We start from the raw sequence: 24,712 nt of genomic DNA, 5'->3' as shown, positions 1-24,712 counted from the left end.
TGCTGGCCATGCAAGAACTGGGATGTTTTCAGCTTCCAGGAATTGTGTACAGTTCCTTGCAACATGGGGCCGTGCATTATCATGCTGCAACATGAGGTGATGTTCATGGATGAATGGCACAACAATGGGCCTCAGGATCTCGTCACGATATCTCTGCATTTAAAATGCCATCAATACATTCAACCTCCGGCTCTTAATGCAACGTATTTCCTTCTGAAACATCAGTGAGCGTTTGAACCTTCTGTAATAGTTGCGTATGAATCTCTCAGTTATCAGTGTAAAAAGATGGATCTCAAAAATCATAGTGTCATTGTTGGAAAGTGTTCACATACACAAAAATGCTGAAAAACCAAAGAATTTGTCGGGTTTGTATGATCCCTCTTATTTTGGTAAAATAATTAACATTTTGCAGATTCTGCAAAGGTACATGTAAAGGTTTGACCTCAGCTGTATACACACACACACACACACACACAATATTGAGTGCCTCGTGCAATTTAGTCATATTCTGGAAATTATAATGCTTAATTTAAGTGCTGTTTTTTATTTTATTAACAATTGTGTTTTATTCACTCTTGAAATTTAAATACACAAGTATGCATATGCATACATTTATAGTCAACCCTTTTGGACAATAAAACAAACATACCCTTTTTTTTTTATTAAATAAAGTTTTTAATAAAATTATTTACAAAGACAGCAACGCGGATGCCTCAATTCACATCATAATTCATGTATTCTGTGACTGCTTGGATTCATAAGATAAAGTTCACTCAGGTTAAGAGATCAGAATCAACTCTCAGATCAACTCGATGCAATTCGCCACAGGAAAACAGGCCAAACGTTCTGCACGCCTCACCGTGAGATGCAACTGAACTTACATGATCAATTCAGAAATCTTACAAACATTTCTCGAGCAATTAAAATGACAATTAGTGAAAAGAGTTCAGAAAAAAAACAAAACTTTTACCTATCAACTTTTCTAATTAATACTTTTCATTGAAACTTCAGAAGTGCATACAGAAATGGTTCATTATTTTATAGGCTTAATGTTGTTTGTAAGCATGTCATCCACATAAAAAAAAAAAAAAAAAAAAAAAAAAAAAAAACAATTGGCAAACATTCAGCTGGCAGGATTTAAAATGAAAACGGTCACATTTCAACTGAACAGAAAGGGTACATAACAGCTGCTCAAAGTATTATGAGAAAACATTATTTTTCTATTTACAACAAAACCATTTTCAATGAGGGTGAGGTCTACTGCGAGTTTTCCTGTTTTACCTATATTAGTAAATGAAAAGATTTTAAAGAAATCAGTCAACCAAAGTGATTCCAGAGTCTCATAAAGACTGGAAACCAGAACGCTATTTTAATTCAAATAAATACTCTTTGTGAGTTTTCTGAGAGGATCTTCTGGATGTTCGACCCTGCTCATGTTCCTTAACATAATTACATCATTAATCACAAAAAAACAACTATCCTCTCCAGTGATTCATACATGCACACAAATGTGTGTCTGGCAATGCAAGAGCCTGTCTAACAACTTGCACTTCCTGTTGAGTCATAAGCTTTAAAATAGCATAGTATTCACAAAGAGGGTGCTGTTTTGAACAATGGCAAACTTAAAGATTTTCAACCCATTCTGTACACTCCTGGACACTCCCAGATGATCTTTACATTCAAAAGAAAACATACAAACATTCAAAAAGGTTAATTTGATAACTGTTGACGATGTTGAGCCCTTAAGAGTTTCCTATGTCATTGTAGAAATGCACAGATTTTTAAAAAACAATCAAATCTACTATCGCTATTAGATACATAGCTGTTAACCTCGGCCTCACATTGCAGTTTGGGTGTCTTTCTAGACATCTGCTTGTTGGCTTTGGCCAGTTTCTTCCTTCTTGTGTTTTCTTGCATGCTTGTACTTATCCACATAGGCTTTGACCAGGTTGGCTACTTTCACCGGGTTGATCTCACCGCTCTTGCTATGACACACCTTGTGAGAGGGGCAAACAAGATATAAATGGGGTCATTTTCACATAATGCTTTCATAATTCATTGAATAAAATGGCCCATTGGAGTGGAGGGAGAGAAAATTGCATTTGCATATGCAAATGTGCCTCTCACAGGTGATTACTTCGGTTGTAAACAACATACAAGGAAGTGGATGCTGAAAAACAACCACAAAAGTAAACTTACCTTCTGAACGGCTTTCCGCAAAATCTCTTTGTACTCTTCCTTTGTGATGTCTCTTTTCTGGTAGAAGGGCTTTATGGCCAGTTTGACCTCCTCTATTGCTCGCTCTTGCATGTGAAGCTTCTTCATGTACTATAGAAAGACGAGCATTGTTTAAAAATTCACAACATCAAGACAATGCAATGAAATTGATACTTGTATGTCTTAATCGCGCTTTAGTCACCTTCTCTTTCTGATTGGAGTCGTGTAAAGATTCTTTGCAGGATTTCGGTTTGCTTGATTCATCTTGGGGAGGCAGGTTGGTTTTGGGTTCAGCCTGAAAGAAAGCTTTATCCTTTAATGTGAAATAATATGGGATTATTGTAGTACTAAAGCACTCATTACAGCACTCAATACCGCCCACGATAATGTGATTTCCCACAAAACGCTTAAAATATTTATGAGGTGTCTCAATTCCTGTCATGCTCTGGGATTTCCCTTTGGGAATGCAAAGAACGAATCAAGCACGAATATGTCACATGAATGATTAAATTAAAAATTTTAAATTAATGATACTATGTAGGTGATGAATGCAAAAGTCACATAAAAATTTTGTGTCAACTGCTGAAAATACACGACAACCCTCATAAATCATGATAAACTTGTTTTCGTCAGGGACACTCCTTGTGAAAGGACGATGCAATTTTTCAAGAGTAATGTTAACTTTCATTTCTTCCGAAGTGAAGCCTTATACAGTTGCTTTCAGTTTCGTTCACATGGGTGCTACAGAAATTGCATCAGTATTATTTTCACCTCCTCGAGAGAGCAAGCTGCATACTGTGAATGCAAATAGTAACAATGACACCTTCTGGTTGTTCGAAGCAAGTGACAATGAAAGTCAATGTGGTTTACATTAGACATCAACAGTCTTCAAAGTTTTTGTTGTCTTTCTAAGAATCAAGTAATGCAATTGTGAGCCTCACGTTTACAAAATTCAAGGTTAAGAAAACTGATAACGCAAACTGTGGGTGTGGGGGGAATTTATCTTTTTAAGACACTACAAGAAAGACAAAGTATTAGCATCTGTACCTGATTTTGTTGGTTTGTAGCAGACCTTCGCGACCCTTCTTGCTTGAGTTTCAATTTGAAGAGCGCAAGTTCTAAAAGAGGCAGGGGAAAACATTGAATATTACTACTAGTTTTCAAAAATATTTTAGTTTCATGTTACCTGAATGGTTTACAAACAATAGTTGCGGAGTTTGTTACAGACCAAAGCTGCATCTCCCAAAAGCATCGTAAGCCTAAGTAGATCATAGACCCATTGACACCAATGGTCTCCACCATCAACTTAAGCTTACAATGCTTTTGGGATCCTGCTCCTGAAGGTCCACTGACTTGCAGATGTCAGTTCTAACCCCAATTAAACACACCAGAACCAGCGTTAAACTTTCAATACGGTGTCTCATTTTGAAGGCTGAATTTTTCCCGGAGACTAAACTTCCCAGCCAAGCTTAACCAGGAGTGTCTGTATAGGGCTGCATGATTAATCGCACGATATTGTGAGGCGCGCTTAGTCAATGAAGCCGGTACTTTGATTAGTAGTAAAGCTCCATCACGTGCGTTCAGCTGGAGCGGCAGTTAATACACAGAGCCGTAAATCACTGACAAGCTACGCCAAATCGCGCTCATAATCGAATGTGAAAATTGAAAATGCTAAACTAAAAAAACTAAATAGGTAAAGTCAAGAAGTAACGCATCAAAAAATAAAAATAAAACGTCTACTCACTGCTTAATTTTTCAGACTGGGGTTCTTCTGGTTCCTGCAAATTCCAAGTAACTCGCTTTCCCTGCGATTTAGACTTTACACCAGGTGTAACCGTTTCAGTCGTTTGCTTATTCGCTGCTGGAGTCTCTGGGACGACAGACTTGGGGTCGACAGCTTCTGTCGAGTCAGCCACAGAGCTCTCACTCATTTCCTTCTTAATGAAGTCCAAATTATCAATCAAGTAATCAACACTGATATCTTCATCGGAGGAAACATCAGGTTCTTGTTTTATTGGCGGTTCTGGTTGTTGGAGAGGAGACATCTCCATGTCCTCCGCCAAAGGTGGCGACTGATATGACTCAGTGGGCTCCTTTTTACAATTCACTGCGTCCATGTCAGGCGTTTCCAAATTGATGACAAGAGGATTGTCACTGCAGCTTGGTGAATCATCATCATCCGGCCATATTTTTTCAATTTTTATCTTTTTTGACTCAACAACCATTTCTTGTACTTTCATCTCATCTTGTAAGCCAGCGTGGCTCTTTTCTAAATCAGCATCGCCTGATTTAATTTCATTAATTTGTGGTGAATCCTCACTGAAGATGTCTAAAGATGTCATCTCTTCTTTCTTCATTTCTTTAATGTCATCTAATTCTCCAAATATCTTGAGACAGACTTCCTCGTCCTTTTTGATGTCTTTAAACTCCTTGACAGAACTAGTGGACCAAGGTTTCTCCTGTTTAATTTCATTAGGCTTAAGCAGCTCACGTAAAACATCATCCTTGCTTTCTTGAAGTGTCCTGGTTGGGTCATCATGCCTTGATGACCCAAGTTCATAAGGCTTGATCTCATCTGACTGAGTCTCTTGTTTAACTGACGGTAATACAACAATCGTCTCAGACTCATGTGGTCTTGCATCTCTCTCAGTCTTCACCGGGGTTGTAGTCTTGTTAGCACTAAGCGAAGACTCTTGTAATTCAGTGGACACGGGCTCTATAGACTTATGGGAGCTTCTTTCTGTACGCCGAGAGTTCTCCGATCGATCCTCTCGCCGTTTACGCTCTCTAGATGTTGATCTTGACCTCTGCCTCTTTACCCTAGTCTCACCCTGATCCTTTGATGTTCTCCTCCTTTCTCTGGATCTAGATCTAGAAAACGAACGAGATCGGGAGCGCCTGCTTTCTTTTGACCTCTTCCTATGCCTTTCTCTCCCTCGGTTGTCATTCCTCTCACGACTCGCTCTTCTCCCGCTCGGTTTCCTCTCTCTACTGCTGGAACTTGAAGAACACCTCCGGTCTCTTGATCGTGGACGTCGCCTCTCTTTCGATCTTGAGCGGGAACGCTGCCTCTCTCTCGATTTCGAACGTGATCTTCGCCGATCTCTCGACCTTGAGCGTGACCTTCTCTTTTCTTTCAACTTTGAATGTTTCTTTTTATGGGAGTCTTTAGATGAAAGGCTCTGCGAGTTTGATGGTGACCGCTTCCTGTCCTTAGACTGGGACTGGTGAGGTCTGTCCTCCTTGTCCTTGGCTACGCTAGAAGAATTTAAAGCACCACTGACTGAAGGCAGCTCTTTACACATCCCATTTCCTTTAGAAACGTGTTGTAGATTCCCTAGAGACTCTTCCAACAACTTTGATTGGGGCCTAACAGGTGAAAGCCCAGTCTCAGGTTCAGACTTCACCTCCACCTTAACATGTTTTTCACTGCATGACGAGCTTGACCTGGAGTGCCCTTCAGCTTTCTGAAAAGGGCTTCCTAGAGTTCCGCTATTTCCGGCATCCATGCCTGCTTCGCATCTAGTAGAACCCAAAGCAGGACCTCCTGAGGCAGTCTGACTATGCATTGTGTCCGAATGCTGTGGTGATTCTTGGCACGGGCTGTCCCACAAAGATTCTGGCTCCGTTTTAACTTCTGCACACATTTCCATATCTCTCTCTGTATCTGAAAGTACATCCAGAGGCTCAGATTTGATTTGATGGCAGGCATCCTCATTGGCTCCAATTGGCACCCGAGATGCAGTATTTTGGACGCCAAAATCAGGACCCTCATTTTCTGGTTCATTATCAGAGGAATCAGACCCTGTAGGGTTAAAGGGATCATATACCTCACTTTTCTCCTCTTTGGCTTTTGCTCTTAAAGACAACAGCATCTGTTTACTTTTATTATTTCTCTTTACTGATTCCTTATCATCTCCAGGCAGAGTCCCTCCTGATGCAGGAAGTCGACGAGCTTGCCAAGGGTTTCCGCTAGAGTTTATACGGAAACTGACGGAAGAAGAGGATGGGCGTGAGTTTGAAGAGGCACTAAAAGATGATGTAGTGGAGGTGAAAGAGCTAGAGAATGAAGATGAAGCACCAGTTCTGTCTGCTCTTTGCCTCTGAGCATCTACTGTCCTGCTTTGCTGACTCGCACCCGTACCTTGTTGGTCAACAGTACGTTCCCTTCCTGTATTGCCTGCTAAGTTGGTCCCTGAAGACCCAGGCAAAGTACTGCTTCTGCTGCCACCGCTACTATTTGCACTAGAGGTACTGTCCCTTTTAATTTTTGGTATCCTTGGCAATACAGAAACATCCACCCATACAGGTTTGGGAGGTGGCTTTTTGACAGGTGGTTGTTGGACAGGACCACTCTTGTCTTGATGGGGAGAGTCAGAAGCACCATTTGGCACCCTTGAGTGGGGTTGGCCTTTAACCCCATTGGTGCTCAAGTGGCTATTTCCAGGTCTTGGTGGGTTTAGGGTGATCGGCCTATGAGGAGCTCCCGGATTCAATCGGGGATGTCCCGAGGGAGATGGATGTGAGTGAGGAAGATGCAGAGAGTGTATGGGTGGAGATGTGGGATTGTTTGGTGGGGAACAAAACCCAGGTGAACTGTGTGCCGGTGAGGGCCATCCCAAGGGGCTAGAGGAAGGACCAGCCCCTCCAGAGGGTTGAGTGAGACTTGTTTCTGAGTTTGGTGTGTCTCCTGTTTCCCCTGAGCTTGAACCTCTAGGGGTAGTGTTTCTTGGCAATGACAGGGACACTGAAAGGAACAAAAAAAACATCTGCTTTTTGAAAGGTTGACAAACATGCAACATCAAGCTAATTATTGCTGAAACCATCTGAATAGATGCATTTAAGAAGTACAAGAAGGTTTGTCTTATGTGTGTGGCTGCAAATAAAAAAAATACTAATGCTGCATCCATTATGTGAAGAACATTTACATTTATATTATATTTTATATTTATAGAGATGTTAGTCTTGGATTTAGTAAGACAGGCATCATATGTGTCAAGGCTTACCGCACAAATGCCAAAATGTCAACATAAATGTGTGAAATATTCATATTGTACCTCATTTTAGTACCTGTATAGCATGCAACCCTAACTGAGGAAAAAACACTCTCCTGCTTGAGTCACTCAGGGGCATAATTTGGGGACGGGGGGACAAGTCCCCCCCCACTTTTCAAAATCCTGTTTGTGTCCCCCCACTTTCAAATTCGTTTGTTAAATTAATGTCTTGTATTGTAGAAAGTCTGCTCAGCACCGCCGAGACTTTTCGCAATCGTTAAAATGAACTCAAAAGTAAAACATACATGCGCATTCAAAAGCAATTTTAATATCCTGCGCTTTGAGAGCGGATCCTCAATGCACGCAAATTAGGCTACATAACATATCAAGGCTGTTATTTGTATGTAGGCTATAATAGGTTGTGTAGTTGTCTATAGCTCTGTATCATGCTTGAAAAATTTGGTCTCTATTTGCACTTTGAATATTGAGAGAGTAGCCTATTTTGATTATGGCTGCACTTGTTTGCACTTAATATTACTAAGAAAGAACTGTGTTGTTTAGCCTATTTTTTTAATTATACTGCTTTTATTTATATGTTTAATTCGTGAAAAGATCATCAGTTAGAAGTTCAAACATTCTACAAGCTCATAATTCATGTACAGTTCTAAGGTCTGAAGAAACTCACATGAAATCATACAGGAGAGAAGTCAGTCAGTTGAGTTTGTGGCAAAACCTTTTACAGTGCTTGAGCGTTGTTGTCTTTTACTGCATATGATAATTCATAATCAGAAAGTAGAATTGAAATGACATTTATTACAAGACAAACAATTCAAAATGTAGCTGCAGACCATGTACGGTCATTGAGAATTTTTTAATAATGTGTAAAAATCTCAACCTCGTCTCCTTCTTGTGAACTCGTGTCTTATCTTGTCTCTTGAATAAAATGTCAGCATTCATGATAATCAAACAACAAAAGCTGAAAAGAAAGTCACTCCCTGCTCTTGTCAGAATAGCATTTGTAGCTTTTTATAAGAATTTATGTAGTGAAAATTGTGCCCTGCAACCAATAAATAAATTACTACTAGAGCAGAAAATTGTTTACAACTTATTTCTTCATTTGATTCCGCCCTCAAAATGTACCAGATTTTGCATTTAAATTTAAAATGAACAAAATGTTTTTATGGGGGGCATACATACCCCCTGAACCCCTAGAGGAACCAATGTGCACCCACTACAGTCTCACAAAATCCTGCGGGGATGCTGGGAATGTAGAGGAAACACTGTAGGACTGGCTGTCTCATTGTGTGTACATGCCAGTCTACCTTACTATTAGTGTGTGGACTATATATGGCACTAAATACATTTCTCCAGTAAGGCATAATGATTAAGGGGAGCCTCACACAAAGAGCAGCCTAGGGCCCCCTGACCACCTTATTTCACCTCTGGGTGTATGCATGTAATGTACGTAAATGCTGGAAATGGGATTTAAATCAAAAATATGTCCCCCATTTTGTGCCCCCCCCCCCAACTTCTCAAACCAAAGTTACACCCTTCGAGTTACTAGTTATAGATTTGATATAAAACTCTCCAAAGCATGACTTACCAGGTTTAGTTGCTTTCAGGGAACCATCTCTGTTGATGACCACATCTGAACTGTCCATGAGGAGCATGCTCTGACCACTGAGGATGCTGCCCAGCAAATCTGATACAGGGGCTTCCTCTGCAACATCTCCCACCTGTGGGATACTAGCACCTTGCCTGGAAACCAGCACACAACTAGGATCACCCATCTAAAAATCAAACTTATTTTAATTGAGATTTATCACCTTTAAGCGGAAATCATCTGTTTCCTCCACTGTAACCAGTTACCTGGAGACTCCGGCAGATATGGGTCTGGCCACAGGCTGATGGGATCGCAAGGCAGAACGGGAGAGGCCACGGCGTTTAGCATCCAGAACAGAGGATGGTGTTGGGACTTCAATCTCATCCTCCCTAAATAGATAAATCCAAAAACTAACTTAACCACTCACCTTTTCCAAAAGAGTTTATAAGTTGTTAACAACGACGACCATCATAGTAGCGTTAATATAACGTCACCTATCATCAAAGGGGTCCAGGTCAAAAGGATCTCCATACACAGAGAGGGACGCTGCTCCGATTTCCGCCCGCATACTTCCTAAACTGTACTCTGAAGGCCGATAAACTGAGGGAATCATGGAGCCAGACTTGGGCTTCTTAATGCCTAAACTCCGTGCAATACGACGTCTCGAACCGGTTTCCTTCTTTGCGACCTGAAAGCGCAAAATGCTAAACACTTTAAAAACACTTTAATGATGCATAAAGACAAACTTTCATGACAGCAGAGCATTTATAATAGAGCAATCAACACTGGTGTTGAAAATCACAGCCTACAGAAACATCTCAAAAGACCAATGTTGTGATTATACATATGCTGAGAGCTCACCACTTTTCTTCTTGATTTTGACCTCCTAACTTTGCGTTTCCGTCTCTTCACTCCCGTGGTTGTTTTTCCCCCTGAGGCTGATGAGGATTTGCTTTTGGTTTTCCTTCTTTTAACTGCACAAACAAGACAATCTAATTCAGATCTGACAGATCCACACCCAACTGAACATCCAGGTTAATGAAATCGAAAACATCTGATTACACCTTGTTATTATGATCCAAAACAGGTATTATTATTATTATTAGCATTATTATAATTAAAAAACATTAGCATTATTATCATCAGTTGAGTACATTTTTTTAGGATTCTTTGATTGATGGAAAGATCCAAGCATTTATCTGAAATAAAAAGCTTTTGTAACATTATACACTATACCATTCAAAAGCTTCGAGTCAGTATGTATTTTATCATATTTTTTTTGTGAAAGTGAAATTACAGAAATTAATACTTTTATTTAACAAGGATGCATTAAAATGATCAAAGAGGTGATAAAGACATTTATAATGTTACAAAAGATTTCCATTTCAGATAATTGCTTTCTATTCCAAGAAACCTAAAATAAATAAATAAATAAAAAAAAACTCTACTCAGCTGTTTTCAACATAATAATATTACTAAATATTTTTTGAGCAGCAAATCAGAATATTAGCATGATTTCTGAAGGATCATGTGACTGAAGTAATGATGCTAAAACTTCAGTTTTGAAATCACAGGAATAAATTATATTGCAAAATATATTCAAATAGAAAGCAGTTATTTTAAATAGTACAGATATTTCAAAAAATGTACTGTTTTTGCTGTACTTTGGAACAAACAAATGCAGGCTTGGTGAGCAGAAGAGCTCTTAAAAAAATAATAAATAAATAATAATAATAATAATATTATAATAATAATAATAATAATATAATATATATATATATATATATATATATATATATATATATTTATTTTTTTCAGATTCTGAAGCATTTTCTGATTTCAGAGGTTTTGACCATGTAAAATAAGATCGACCAGAACAGATCTGTCTCACCTGTCTTCCTCCTCCGCCGGGGTTTGGCGCGAGGGGTCAAGTCTCGCACATAAACGGCCGTGTTGAGTCCGGCCACTACTGCATTGATGGTCTCATCCAGCCACGTGGACTGCATCATATATCTGGGAGCGAGCTAAAACAATACCGCACAGAATCAAACACACACTTAGCTCATATCTATAGTAGTACTGCACAAAACATTCACTGAGTTCACTCACCAAACCCAAGTATGAGCAAAACGAACAGTTATAATATTGATGTTCATACTTGTTCTAGTATTTAATTAACTCATTTATTTGTATTTGTACAAAACAAACATTGGTTAGACCGGATGCATCATCTCAGTGACACACCAATCTCAGCCCAGCAGACACAACACTGTTACACATGTATGATTAGACAGCAAAGCATCATGCAAACCTGTGCTGCAGTGCGTGCCTGTGTGATGCGCCGTCTGTTGACGTTGGCGCGAACTCGTTCACTGTGCTGGGTGCGTGCGATGGCGCGGGTGGGTCTGGACCGGGGACGGCTGGTGGTGGGGAGAGAGCTGCTCTCCTCCTCACTGATTTGTTCAGAACCTAATGCAAGAAAAAACACATGGTTATTGATACAATGCATAACAAGCCTTAAAAGTAAAAAATGCTTTTGAGGAATGAAAGATGACCTGATGTGCGGTTATTGGCGATGCACTCAGGGCAGAACCATTCCTCTACAGGTACAGCGTCCAATGGCGGTGTGAGACATTCCATATGATACCTGCCATTAGACAAACACAAAATGAGTATCACATTAAATGTTTAAGTGCACTAAACGATTGCAGATGTCCAGCACACATCACCAGAAGATTGAGTTGACACATTATCATTAAGAATTTGGAAGAACTCTGACATACCTATTCTAAATTATAATTCTCTCAGTAAAATTCTATCTTTCAATTCAATGCCTATTAAAGTTAGTGTCCAAATCGCCATTAAAGTAACACAATAAGCAGTTTACACTGGATACCTGTTACTTTTCTCAGCACTGGTCAAGATTGACCAATTACAGTCATTTGTGATCACTGGATAGAGAGATTATTTAATCATTTAATTAATGCAGATTACTGGGGAAGATCTGTCTGATTTGTATACATGTAATAAATTTAAATATTCTCTTATACTCATATACCAAACCTCTCGTTCACAAAAAAAATCATGGGATTTGAACATGGCCAATGGACACGCACTTCACTCAGCAGCGCTTAAACCTGGCAGCGCACATATTTCTTTGCCGGTACCCGCCAAAAGAAAAGCTTTGTGATTCTAGGCTTGAAAATGTCAAAAAGTTCATATAAAATAAATAAATAAAAAAAGAACAAAAAAAATATTAGTAAATATTAGCATTGTATTTTTTTTAAGTTTACTATAAAATAATTAACAAAAATACACAACTAAAATAAACAAACAAACAAACAAACAAACAAACAACTATTAGGAAATATTAGCTTTGTATTTTTAGGTGTACTATAAAATAGTTAATGCAAAATAAGTAAATAAAAGAAGAAAAATAAATATTAGCATTGCATTTAAGCGTACTATAAAATAATTTACAAAAATACGTAACTAAACTAAACAATAAAAGTAAATATATATTCGTAAATATTAGCATTGTATTTTTTAAGTGTGCTATAAAATAATTAATGCAAAATAAATAAAAGAAAAGAAAAATAAATTAGTAAATATTAGCATTGTATTTTTAGTTGTACTATAAAATGAATAAAAATACATAATTAAAAATAAAAGAATTAGTAATATTAGTATTGCATTTTTTGTTTACTACAAAATAATTAATATAAACTAAATACATAAAACAAAAATAAATATGAATAAATATTAGCACTGCATTTTTTAGGTGTACTATAAAATAATAATAAAAAAATAAGTAAGTAAATGTTAACATTGTATTTTTTTTAAATGTACTATAAATTAATTCTTGCAATATGTGACCCTGGATCACAAAACCAGTCATAAGGGTCAATTTTTCAAAATTGAGATTTGATACATAAGCTGAAAGCTGAATAAATAAGCTTTCCATTGATGTATGGTATGTTATGATAGGACAATATTTGTTCAAGATACAACTATTTGAAAACCTGGAATCTGAGGGTGCAAAAAAAAAAAAATCAAAATATTGAGAAAATCGCCTTTAAAGTTGTCCAAATAAAGTTCTTAATGTATATTACTAATCAAAAATTACGTTTTGATATATTTAGAGTAGGAATTTTACAAAATATCTTCATGGAACATGATCTTTACTTAATTTCCTAATGATTTTTGCCATAAAATAAAAATCTATAATTTTGACCCATATAATGCATTTTTGGCTATTGCTACAAATAAAACCCAGCGACTTAAGACTGGTTTTGTGGTCCAGGGTCACATATGAATAAAATAAAAAATAGTAAATTTTAGCACTGTATTTTTTAGATGTACTATAAAAAAAAAAAATACTAAAAAACTAAAATAAATGAAAAATAAATATTAGTAAACATTTAGTGTACTATATAACTCAAAATCAATCAATAAATAAAAGAAAAAAATAAATTTGTAAATATTAGCATTGTATTAAGTGTACTATAAAATAGTTCATGCTAAATAAATAAAAAGTCATCATCACTGTATTTTTTTTAGTACTATAAAATAATTGTATTTTCATTTAATACCATTTTTAAAAAAATATAATAGTATAATCACACTTTATTTATTATTTTTATTTTTTTTACTTTAAAAATTAACAAAGTGCAACAATTATTATTAATTATTAATTTATTTATTTTTGATAGTTATATTTAATGGGTCACGCTACGTGCAATGTGAGCATCAAACCAAATTTCCAGGCTCTCAAGAGAACCAGATCGAAAAACGTATGTGCATCCCCGCCAATGTAGAATTGGCTTCATTAGCTACCAAAAACAATTGAGACAACTTTGTACTCAAAAGGAAACCCTTATAAGAAAATATACACACTAAATATGGTTTAACTGCATTGCGCTTCAACCGTCCATGACCATTTTTGTCAAGACCGCTTCTGTACTAACAGATCTGACTCTAACATCAAGCTAGCAATTAACGCTCAACCCGCTTCATTTAAGCTACACTAACTCCAAGAAAGTTACTAAGTGGATTAAAAACACAAAAAATGACGAATGCAAAAACCCAAGTCATTTTATTTGGGGAAATTGAGACTTAAGCACATGTAGTAAAACTAATGCTAATGTGTTAGCTGTGTTTACTGTCAGTCTAAATTGAACCCATCAGCTATTTTTGTTATATTTCATGTTAATTCTGTTTTTATAGAAGCAATACGCCTCATTTTTATGAATTCATTGATGAACTTTGAGTATTTGCTCCTACCTTATAAGGTACCTAAACTTTCTGGCAGAGTTTGGCTTCTCAGTCCAGACCCAAATAAACACACCTGAACCTGCTAATTAATGTAATCAGGTTCACTAGACGTTTCCAGGCAGGTGTGCTGGAGCTGAACTCAGCAGGAAGGCCCTCCAGGAGCAGGACTGGACATTACTGATATTGTCTTTCTCCTATATTTGAGAGTTTGTCACAGATTTCTTACCCAGCGTCACATCCGTCGCACAGCAGGAGACGATCTTCACGATCTCGACCACCGCAAACCTCACAGCTGGTCTGATCCAAGTCCACATCCACCTGCTCCTCCCCAGGTTTTACAGGCTTCTTCACTGCAATCTAATCAAACACAGAAAGATACCCTCCAGTCAGCCCAGCTGAAGCTGATATTACACTGTGTTCAATGGACCTCATTTGTTTAAATCAATCTTTTGTATAAACGATCGATTACATGGAAACGTTTTTTTCAAAATTTTACAAATGCTACACCGATCAACCATCCTATTTGTAGAATGACTGAACAACCATGGAACAACCATTTCTGTTGTGGATATTCCAAATCAAAGCAAACAAAGCATCTCAGCTCGCTGTGCAATTAAAGCGTACACAAGCGACACCAGCTGGCCGTTTTCAGAAGAGCGCCTTGCATTTTTTTCAGCTTTGGTGGACACAAGATTATTGAATATTTATTGTTAGGCAAAAGGCCTAATAGCCTTTTTTGCATTTATGTGATATACTAGAGCTAAACCTGAGAAGGAAGTCCAGAATATTACACTGCGTTATAATTAATAACTAATTATATACTAATTGTGAATGAGCGTGCATGTGCACCTTATTTATGAATGACTGGAATTCATTAACATACGTGTTTAACTATCAAATCAGATGTTTATAAAGCATTTGTGAATCTGGAGGAGAGTTTTCAGGAAAGTCTGTTCTACAGGCAAAATACACAGAATTTACTAATTTACACAGTTTTTATAAATGGGGCCCACTGTGTTCTTCAAGATGTCAGAAATATAGTAATAATGAGGTCTGAACACACGAACATGTTATAAGTTAAAAGCTAAAAATTAAATGTAAAAAACAACAACAACTGCACTACTGGTCAGGTTTTTGAACAGTGAGATTTTTAATGTTTTTTCAAGTAATTTCTTCTGCTCACCAAGCCTGCATTAATTGATCCAAACTACAGCTGTACGTTTTAAATATTTTTATTATTTAAAATAACAGTTTTCTATTTGAATATTTGATCAATTTAAAGCATCGTAGCTAATAAAAAGTATTAATTTCTATCATTTCTTTCCACAAAAAAAAAAAAAAAAATCTGACTCCAAGCTTTTGAACATTATAATGTATAATTTTACAGAACCTTTATTTCAGATAAATGCTGATTTCTGGATCTTTCTACTTAATGGATCCTAAAAAAAACCTACTCAACTGTTTTAAATATTGTAAATAATAATAATAAAATGTTTCTTGAACAGCAAATCAGCATATTATAATGGTTTCTGAAGGATCATGTGACACTGAAGACTGAAGAAAAGATCAGCTTCAATCACAGGAATAAATTAGATTTTAAAATATATTCAAATAGAAAGCAGTTATTTTAAATAGTAAAAATATTTCACAATTTTACTGTTTGTGCTGTACTTTGGATCAAATAATTGCAGGCTTGGTGAGCAGAAGAGACGACTTCAAAAAAACATTAAAAATCTTGCTGTTCAAAAACTTTTGACTGGTAGTGTATATTGCAGAAACACTGAATTGTAGTAGCAGTAGTAATAGTAGTAATATAATGTCTTCAAGTTAAACCGGACTTTCATTTTGACGGCGTAATATTTACAGATGCTAGGCAATATTGCGGTTTGATTTAAGTGTAATGACCTACTTTTGATTAATTTATTCAAATTTGACAAATTCCGTGACATTTCGCCTTATTCAGTAAAATCAGTTTTTATGACTGGATTCTGTGATTCCGTCCGCATTTTCCGCATTGCGGAAATCATATCAATAGTTGCAGTTCGATAGTTAGATAACTTTATAGTTATTGCTCTTGGTGTGAAGAAATCATTTTATGCATAACAATAATCCTCATGTAAGGCTGCTTTATGTGACTCACTGTTTTTTGAACTTTCCCACCATAGCACTTTCTCAGGAGAATGTTATTGAAGACTATTCGGTCCACAGGACAAGAGTTAGCATTCTGTAAAAAAAAAAAAAAAGTGACATCATTTAATTTTTATTTTTTTTTTACTTAAAATGAAAGTTCAGCAAAAATATTTAAAAAAGGGAAACATTTCCAATTTTCATTTAGTTTAACTACATGTACTAAAATAACTAAAACCAAAAAAAAATTTACAAAAATTGTAGCTACAATCAAAATCAAAACTTAAAATATATATACAAAAAAATAAATAATAATAATAATAATTCAAGCTATACACAAAAACTAGTATCATTGTCTCAATTACACTAAAATAACACTGTTATGAACACTACTGCATCAACTATCTGTAGCTGTATATTATGAATAATGCTGAATGCAAGAACTTTATATTTAAGAACTTTATACTTTACATTTGACCACTCCAGGATGCAGTCCAGACAGAAGTAGTGTTCACAGGACTCCGGTGTGGCCACGGGCTGCTCGTGGAAGGAGTTTAGGCAGATGGGGCATTTCTCAGAATCCTCGTCTGAGCTCAGAGCCGCTGCATCCACAGCAGCATTCCCTACAGCTCCCTCCAGCACCTTTCCAGAGTCCTCATCTAAACATACACACACACAAAATGAGTGTTTGTTGTTATGATATGCATATTTTAGGGCAAAATTCAAACAAATAACTAATTAAACACACTCCTAACTAAGTAAAGTGCCACATAATATGACGTGTCGGAAAACACTTTTAAGAAGCTGAAGTTGAAACATTAAAAAAAAACATGAATGAAAAACTTTTATATGAGAATAAATCATTTATTTTAAACATTGCAATATCTAAGAAAAACATAAGAACTGTTAGTTTAGATTTTAGTGAACTTAACATTTAACTGTGATAACAGGCCCAAAGAAGATTTTTTTATTTTGGCAGAAAATCATTAATTAGATATTCCAAAAGGCGGCCTTAGAAGCCAAAAACCTTTTTTTTTTTTAATTTTAAAAATGTTCATATGATCAACTAAATTAACACATTTGACTGACAACTTTTAAAAGATTAATAAAAAAGGCACGTTAAATTTAAAGCTTACCGTCACTTTCATCGTCATCATCTTCCTCCTCCTCTCCATCAAGGACTTCCTCTTCTTCATCATCATCATCTTCCTCACTGCCTGTGTCTCCTTCCTCTGATTGCCCCTCATCTTCTGAGTTGTCCTCTGGATTTTGATGACATGCAGGAAGAGAAGTCATTAAAAATCAAACAGAAAATTAAATGCAATCCTGACCTTTACTGTAAAACAGCTGTATCACATTTGATACACAGATTTCTAAGGCCTCATATTAACATGAACAAAACCTGTGTCAAAAAATAAAAAAGAGAAGTAAATTAAAAATTATATTTTACCATTTTTAGCAAGTAAAAGGCATTTTAGTAGACTACCGGTGAAAAGTTTTTGAACAGTAAGATTTTGAATGTTTTTTAAAGAAGTCTCTTCTGCTCACCAAGCCTGCATTTACTTGATCCAAAGTATACAGCAAAAAGAGTTAAATTCTGAAATATATGTACTATTTAAAATAACTGTTTTCTATTTGAATATATTTTAAAATGCAGTTTATTCCTGTGATCAAAGCTGAATTTTCAGCATCATTACTCCAGTTTTCAGTATCACATGATCCTTCAGAAATCATCCTAATACACTGATTTGCTGTTTGAGAAACATTTATTATTATTATTATTATTATTATTATTATTATATTTTAAACAGTTTTAAAAGCTTTTTAATTTTATTTATTTATTTTTGTTAGGAAATTATTGAAATGAATACTTTTATTTAACAAGTATGCTTTAAATTGATCAAAAGTGATAATAAAGACATTTATAATGTAACAAAAAATTTGAATTTGAATTTTCTGTTCATTCTACTCACCTGTTTTCAACATAGTATTAACAATAATAATAATAATAATAATAATAATAATAAATAATAAATGTTTTTCGGGCAGCAAGTCAGAATATTAGCATGATTTCTGAAGGATCATGTGACTGGAGCAATGATGTCTAAAAATTCAGCTTTGAAATCACAAGAATAAATTACATTTTAAAATATATTCAAATAGAAAGCTAGTATTTTACATAGTAAAAATATTTCAAAGTTTTACTGATTTTGCTGTACTTTGGATCAAATAAATGCAGGCTTGGTAAGCAGAAGAGACTTTCTTAAAAAATATTAAAAAATAGTAAAAAATTGACTGGTAGTGTATAATTGCACAAACATCCACTTTCAGCTTGCGATTCACACATCTTTTCGCTAATCCTTACAGATTTTAATAAAACAATCATTAGAGTGACTATTCTTGCTCAGTTTGGGCCATATAAGCTTGATGTATCCAATCTGACAAAAACACACATGCAAACTTATTTTTTTATTATTATTATTATTTTGTCCTAATGAACTTCATATTTCATAAAAATAAGCTTTTTCAGACTTTTACTTCATATGTCAGGCTTTCCAGTGTAACATACAGATCATTTACATCACAAACACTTCCTGTGCTGTTCCTTTTATTGATGCATCTTTACTAACCGTCATCAGAAATGATGGACATGGCAGGTCTTTTTCCTTTTCCGTGGGAGATGTTCCTGTTGATCAGCTCATCCTGGCTGTCCTCCTCATCCATGGTTTTCCTCTGATCTGATCTAGTTGTATCTCAGCACTGAACAACCTGTAGGGCACAAATGCATTATACACTGTGTGACCAACATTTAAATACAATGTTAAACAGCATTAACACATCAGAATAACCTAGTAAACGAGGCTTTGTCTTTTTATCACATACATTTCAGCTGCTAAATCAAACTGCCAAATTTGAATAGACACACCAACACATAAAGTATTGATTTAGATATATATTTTTTTTTTGCACGACACATTAAAATGTCTTAATTTTGTACAGTTTGATACCAATGACTCAACGCGCCCAACTCTCAATGCTTTATTTACACGAAACAATGTTATTGACTTGATGCTAACGGCTAACACCAAGCCAGCTATAAAAAACACTGCCATGCTTCATTAAAACTGCTCACTCCAGGACGACTATAATAAGATGGGTTGAAAACACAAAAAAATAATCACTGCAAAACACCAAACGTCATTGTATTTTGTGAAAATAAAGCACTTGAGCACTTGCACTGGAGCTAGGGCTAAAGCTAACACGCTAGTTGTGTTTCTTGCCCTTAGTCTAAATTTAACTCATCAGCTATTTTTGTTAAATTTCATATCCAGGCCGAATAAAGCAGCTTTTAAAGGCGGTAAATGTCTCATTTATTGAATTCATCGGGGAGGTTATAGTTTTGAGTATTTGTACCTACCCTGTAAGGTTGTGTAAGACATTATTTGTGTTTTGAAGTCCACACGGCGTTTGTCTTTGACGCTACCGGCTGGAGAAATTACGAATCCTACTATGAGAACGAATTGCTCATGAATATTAATTAGGTGACGTGAGGTCCACCCAATAGGCTTTCAATGGTGGGCGCTAGTCAACTGACAGATTTCACAATGAATCCTACTTGGGTAAAGGTTTGGGCTTATGAATATTAATGAGCAAGGTTACCAAGCAGATTCAGCATGACTAGATTAATATTCATGAGCTAAACGTTCAGAGGTGACAGACAGGAAGGCAATCACAGCCCTTCGACCATTTTAAGGTATTCTGTTTACATTTTGGCTATTTTTTTATTCATTTTTCATTTTTTTGCTTATTTCACTAGCATTCAAGATGGTTTAATATAACATTGTTTACATATTTGTACTATATTGTTTTTCTTCTGCTGGTCAATATGCATTGTCCAAACTGACTGGTAAATTCTGATAGGGGTGTTGTCTCTATTAAATTATTTATTCATTTTAGTCACAGTATTGAATAATTTATTTAGACAAACAGTGTGAGCATGAAAAATGGGCTAAAAGAGTCTAATTCACAACATTTACTGATTACTGAAAGTCAGAAAGGGAGAAAAATTTGTCCATATTTAAATGCATTTGCGCTCCTCAAGAAACTGTCTCTCACAAAACTATTTAAATTTTCCTGCAAATATTTGGCGGGATTAGACTTAAATATGAAACTTTTAATTTTAGTATTTTCAGTCAAAACATGGCGTTCCCCTGTGAAATTTTGCGCTAACTTGCAAAACTTTTGTTGTCTCGCAAAAGCTGTAGTGCGTATTGTCAAGAAACAGTCAAGAAACTTTGTGTTCGCTCACAAAACTTTTTTGTGTTCCCCCAAAATCTTAGCGTTCACTTGCAAAACCTTTGCATTCTTTTGCAAAAATGTATTTTGCTCCCACAAGAAAATATGAAATTTAAGCTTTCTCTTGTAAAAACTTTGCTTTCTCTCGCAAAACAACTGAATCCCCCTGCAAAACTTTTGTGTACTCTTGAAAAATGTTGTGTTTTCCTGCAAAACTTCCGCGCGCTCTCACAAAAACAATTGCGTTCTCCCAAGAAACTTTGTGTTTGCTCGCAAAACTTTTGCATTCTCACACAAAACTTGTGTGTTCCCCCTAAAGCTTTTTGTTCAACTTCGCGTTCATTTGCAACATTTTTGAATTTCCATCCAAGGTTTGTGTACTCTTAAGAAATTTTGTGTTCACCTGCAAAACGCATTTTCTCACAAAAAATTGTGTTCCCCCAAACTTTGCATTCATTTTTTATCTTTGAACAATTTTTGTTCACTCTCAGAATTGCATTTCCCCACTTTGAATTCGCTTGTAAAACATTTTCGCACCAAACTTTTGTGTTCCCAGAAAAAGCTTGGCAGTCATTTGCATAACTTTTGCATTTTCTTGTAAAAATGTATTGTGTTCCCTCATGAAACTTTGTGCTCACTTGCAAAACCTTTGAGAAACATTGCATTTGATTGCAAAACTTTCGCATCTTCTCGCAAAAGTATTATGTTTCCCTAAGAAATTTTGTGTTCACTAGCAAAACTTTTGCTTTCTCTTGCAAAATGATTGAATTTCCCTGCAAAACTTTTGTGTTTCTTGAAAATTTTGCTTTTACCTGCAATTTTTGGGGGGTTCTCTCACAAAACAATTGCATTCCTCCAAAAAAACTTTGTGCTCATTTACAAAACTTTTCCTTTCTCTCATAAATATTGTGTTCCCCCGTGAAAAATTGCATTTGATTGTGAAACTTTTTTATTCTTGGGCAAAAAATTAGGCTTCCCCAAGAAACTTTGCGTTCACTCGCAAAACTTTTGCTTTCTCTTTCAAAACTATTAAATTCCCCGCAAAACTTTTTTGTACTCCTGAGAAATTTTGCCTTCTCTCGCAAATCAGTTGCGTTTCCACAAGACACTTTGTGTTTGCTCGTAAAACTTTTGCATTCTCGTACAAAAGGTTTGTGTTCCTCCCAAAAGCTTTGTGTTTACTTGCAAAACTTTTGCGTTCTCTCACAAAACAATTGTTTTTTTCCTCCTACATGCATTTTTAACTTTAAAAATTAAATAAAATCTAATAGTTTAAAATCTTTTAAAAAATTAATTATTTTAAATAAATTCATACATTAAATAAATTAATAATATATGAATAAATAATAATCTTATAGTAATTATTCATTATTACTAAATAGAATACATATAAAATTAACATAGTAATACATTTATTATTTTTATTTTAATAAAATGTAAAATTTAAAACCTTCAACTATTTTTTTTTTTTTAAATGACTTTTCGCGCCATCTCTCTCTGTCTCTCTCTCTCTCTCTCGCTCTTTCTCTCTGTCTGTTTTTCCCCCTCTCTCTCTGCATCCTTCGTACGTGCACATCCACACTAGCTTCATGGCTTTACTATACACGGGCGAACAGAGTTCAACCACCTTCAAGATGCGGGGGGAGCTCCGTTTTTCTAAAACACGTAAAAGCAATACATAATTGTATCAACCGAGCACTTTTACACCAGATTCCACTTGCAAAAATCAAAACGCAAAGTGTGACGCGTACATTTCTAAAACAAATCAGAAAAGCGCAAAATAAGGGCGGCGAAAATGGTTCATTCCTAAAGTACGACGTGCAAAACCGAACGCGCCGCACCCCGCTATAACTCCGAGAAAATCCACCAAACCAGTTGACGCGCACGGTCAAACCCCTCCGACGCTGTAATTCGATAGTTCCATTTAACAGGCGGCCTTTCAGCGAAGAGCTCGGCCAGCTATTGGCCGGGCGTCACGTCAATCAAACGCTGATTTGCATAAGCAGGTCAGGTTGCAGTTGCAGGGGAGTGGGCAGGGTTGGGATAGCGCAAGTGAGCTGAACTTCTGCGCTGGTGTAGTGTACTATCCTCAATTTAATACTTTATTTCTGAAATTATTTTCTTGGAGGAAAACAGCTCCAGCCGTGTGTGTTTTTACAGAACGCAATTAAGGATTGATGGATTTGCTCTTCATCCAGTTATTAACGGTTTTATTAGGAAGTTGAGGTGAGTAAGTGTGGCTTTTTCCTTCAGTTGTCTGTCAAAATAATATTTATCGATTTATTTGAACGTGGTGGACAGATACGCTTTCATAATTTCGTCCTTTAACATTTCAGATTTATTTTCCTTGTATTTGAGACGTATATAGCGATATATGGACGTATTCCATTATGATTAATATTTCACCGTCAGTGATAAATTAAAAATCGAGACCTGTATTAACAAAACAGGATTTAAAAAGCTTCACTTGTATTTAAAAACACATGCAAGCGTTTCAAACAGGTCACATGGTCGAAGATTAGATTCTGTCATTTTATATCTCATATAATTATCATATAATTATCATATAATTATCATATATTAATATAATTATAAAGAAGACATTTGTACAGGATTGCGTAGAGTTCCAGAAACTGTCATTTTACACTCTCTTGTATTTATTCAGATGTTTACAGAGCTATCCAGGCTTTCCAGCGGCATCAGAACTTGTGATTTCTGAAAGCAGGTAAGCCACTGACTAACGCACATTGCGCCTATTCTCCACTCCACTGTGCGTGTGACAGCGGCTAACCAGCTTTTGGATGTGTGCCTGACTTCAGCGGCCGTGGGAACGTCCCACCGGAGACTCCTGAGCGGGTCAAGGCGGATACGGTCACTGGAGGGACGCTTTCGGGTCCCCCTGACCCTCCACGAGTCTTTTTGTTCCCGTAGCTCAACTGGTAAAGCCCTGCACATTGAAAACCAGAGGTTGTGTGTTCGATTCCCATGCGGAACGTGTGCTGGAGAAATGAGCGCACTGCTGTGAGATCAATGTAAATGTGGTGTGACATCAGCACATACAGTACGTGCAGTGTGTCACAGACATGTGCTGCATGTACTGGGCATGTGCTCCTGATTAAACTCATATACCTCTAGACGAAGCTGCTGAACACTTATTCCTAGTTTTTATATATCATAATAATAATAATAATAATAATAATAATGTTGTTTTTGCACGTAAGCAGCAGCTTTGAACTTTTGAACTTGTACAGTTATGCAAATCCCTTTACAGTAGCTGTGGGAGTGTCAATGTGTAAACTGAACCAGCTCTGAATCATAGCTACGCATGTTTTTTTCCTTTTATTTATCATAGTAATAATTAAACTTTCATTCTGAACAGCTTTTTCAGTTTTGGTTTCACAATTATATTGTATTATATTATGAAAATATATCGAATAAAATATAAAAATCCTAAAGAAATCCTAAAGTTTCAGTGTACATTATATTTTATGAAATATATTATATAAAATCGAAAAATATAGAAATAATTTTAAAAAATGTTTGAGTATAAAAACAAAATATTTAAGGTTGTAAGATTTTAATTTTTAGATCAGCAAATTTTTTTATCAGCATTTTTAGATTTGGTTTTATAATTATATTGTATTATATTATTGTATTGTATTATATATTATTGTATTATTATTTATATTGAATAAAATAAAAAAAAATGTTCCAGTGTACATTATATTTATAATATATATTTTAAATAAAATATACAAATATTGAAAATAATTCTAAAAAATATATTAGCAACAAAATAGTAAAGGTTGTTGTAAGAATTTGATAAAAAAAAAAAGGTGTGGTGCAACACTAAGTTATTAACAAATTATTAACAATTAAAAAAAGGTAAATTTGGTAAAAAAAAAAACACTAAAAATTATTTGTAATTAATAATTTGCATAATTTCATTATGCATATTTTTTCATTATTATATTATATTATATTTATTATATTATACAAAATAAATTCTAATGTTTGCGTACACAAACCTACTTTTAGAAACAAAATATTAAGTGTTGTAAAGAAAGAAAACAAGAAACAAACACTATATTTATGTTTTCATTATATTATATTATGTTATAACAAAATATAAAAAACAAACCCTTATGTTTCAGTATATATTATATTATATTCTATTACATTATAATATATCAAATAAAAT

General features: G+C 35.4%; 1 protein-coding gene and 1 long non-coding RNA gene across 2 annotated transcripts; one reads left to right on the top strand and one right to left on the bottom strand.

Annotated features, from left to right (window-relative positions):
• Window positions 1–1,075: 1,075 nt before the first annotated feature.
• On the bottom strand, window positions 1,076–19,767 carry phrf1 (PHD and ring finger domains 1). Its single transcript, XM_051099797.1, has 18 exons — window positions 19,634–19,767; window positions 18,846–18,984; window positions 17,352–17,477; window positions 16,687–16,874; window positions 16,229–16,312; window positions 14,315–14,445; window positions 11,370–11,461; window positions 11,126–11,283; window positions 10,706–10,838; window positions 9,676–9,788; window positions 9,309–9,502; window positions 9,081–9,203; window positions 8,815–8,969; window positions 3,962–6,964; window positions 3,265–3,335; window positions 2,420–2,512; window positions 2,200–2,328; window positions 1,076–1,996 (listed from the first exon to the last, which is right to left on the bottom strand). The coding sequence occupies exons 2-18, from the start codon at window positions 18,937–18,939 to the stop codon at window positions 1,862–1,864; spliced, it is 5,022 nt and encodes a 1,673-aa protein (XP_050955754.1). The 5' UTR covers window positions 18,940–18,984; window positions 19,634–19,767; the 3' UTR covers window positions 1,076–1,861.
• A 2,782-nt stretch (window positions 19,768–22,549) lies between these two features.
• Window positions 22,550–23,519, top strand: LOC127156296 (uncharacterized). Its single transcript, XR_007825720.1, has 2 exons — window positions 22,550–22,737; window positions 23,177–23,519. It is a non-coding gene; the product is annotated as an uncharacterized LOC127156296 (long non-coding RNA).
• Window positions 23,520–24,712: the final 1,193 nt, after the last annotated feature.

Source organism: Labeo rohita, chromosome 25 (genome assembly GCF_022985175.1).
Source record: "Labeo rohita strain BAU-BD-2019 chromosome 25, IGBB_LRoh.1.0, whole genome shotgun sequence".
NCBI lineage: Eukaryota > Metazoa > Chordata > Actinopteri > Cypriniformes > Cyprinidae > Labeo > Labeo rohita.
Note: the sequence above shows the minus strand (reverse complement) of the source record. Positions and strands in the feature narration are given on the sequence as shown.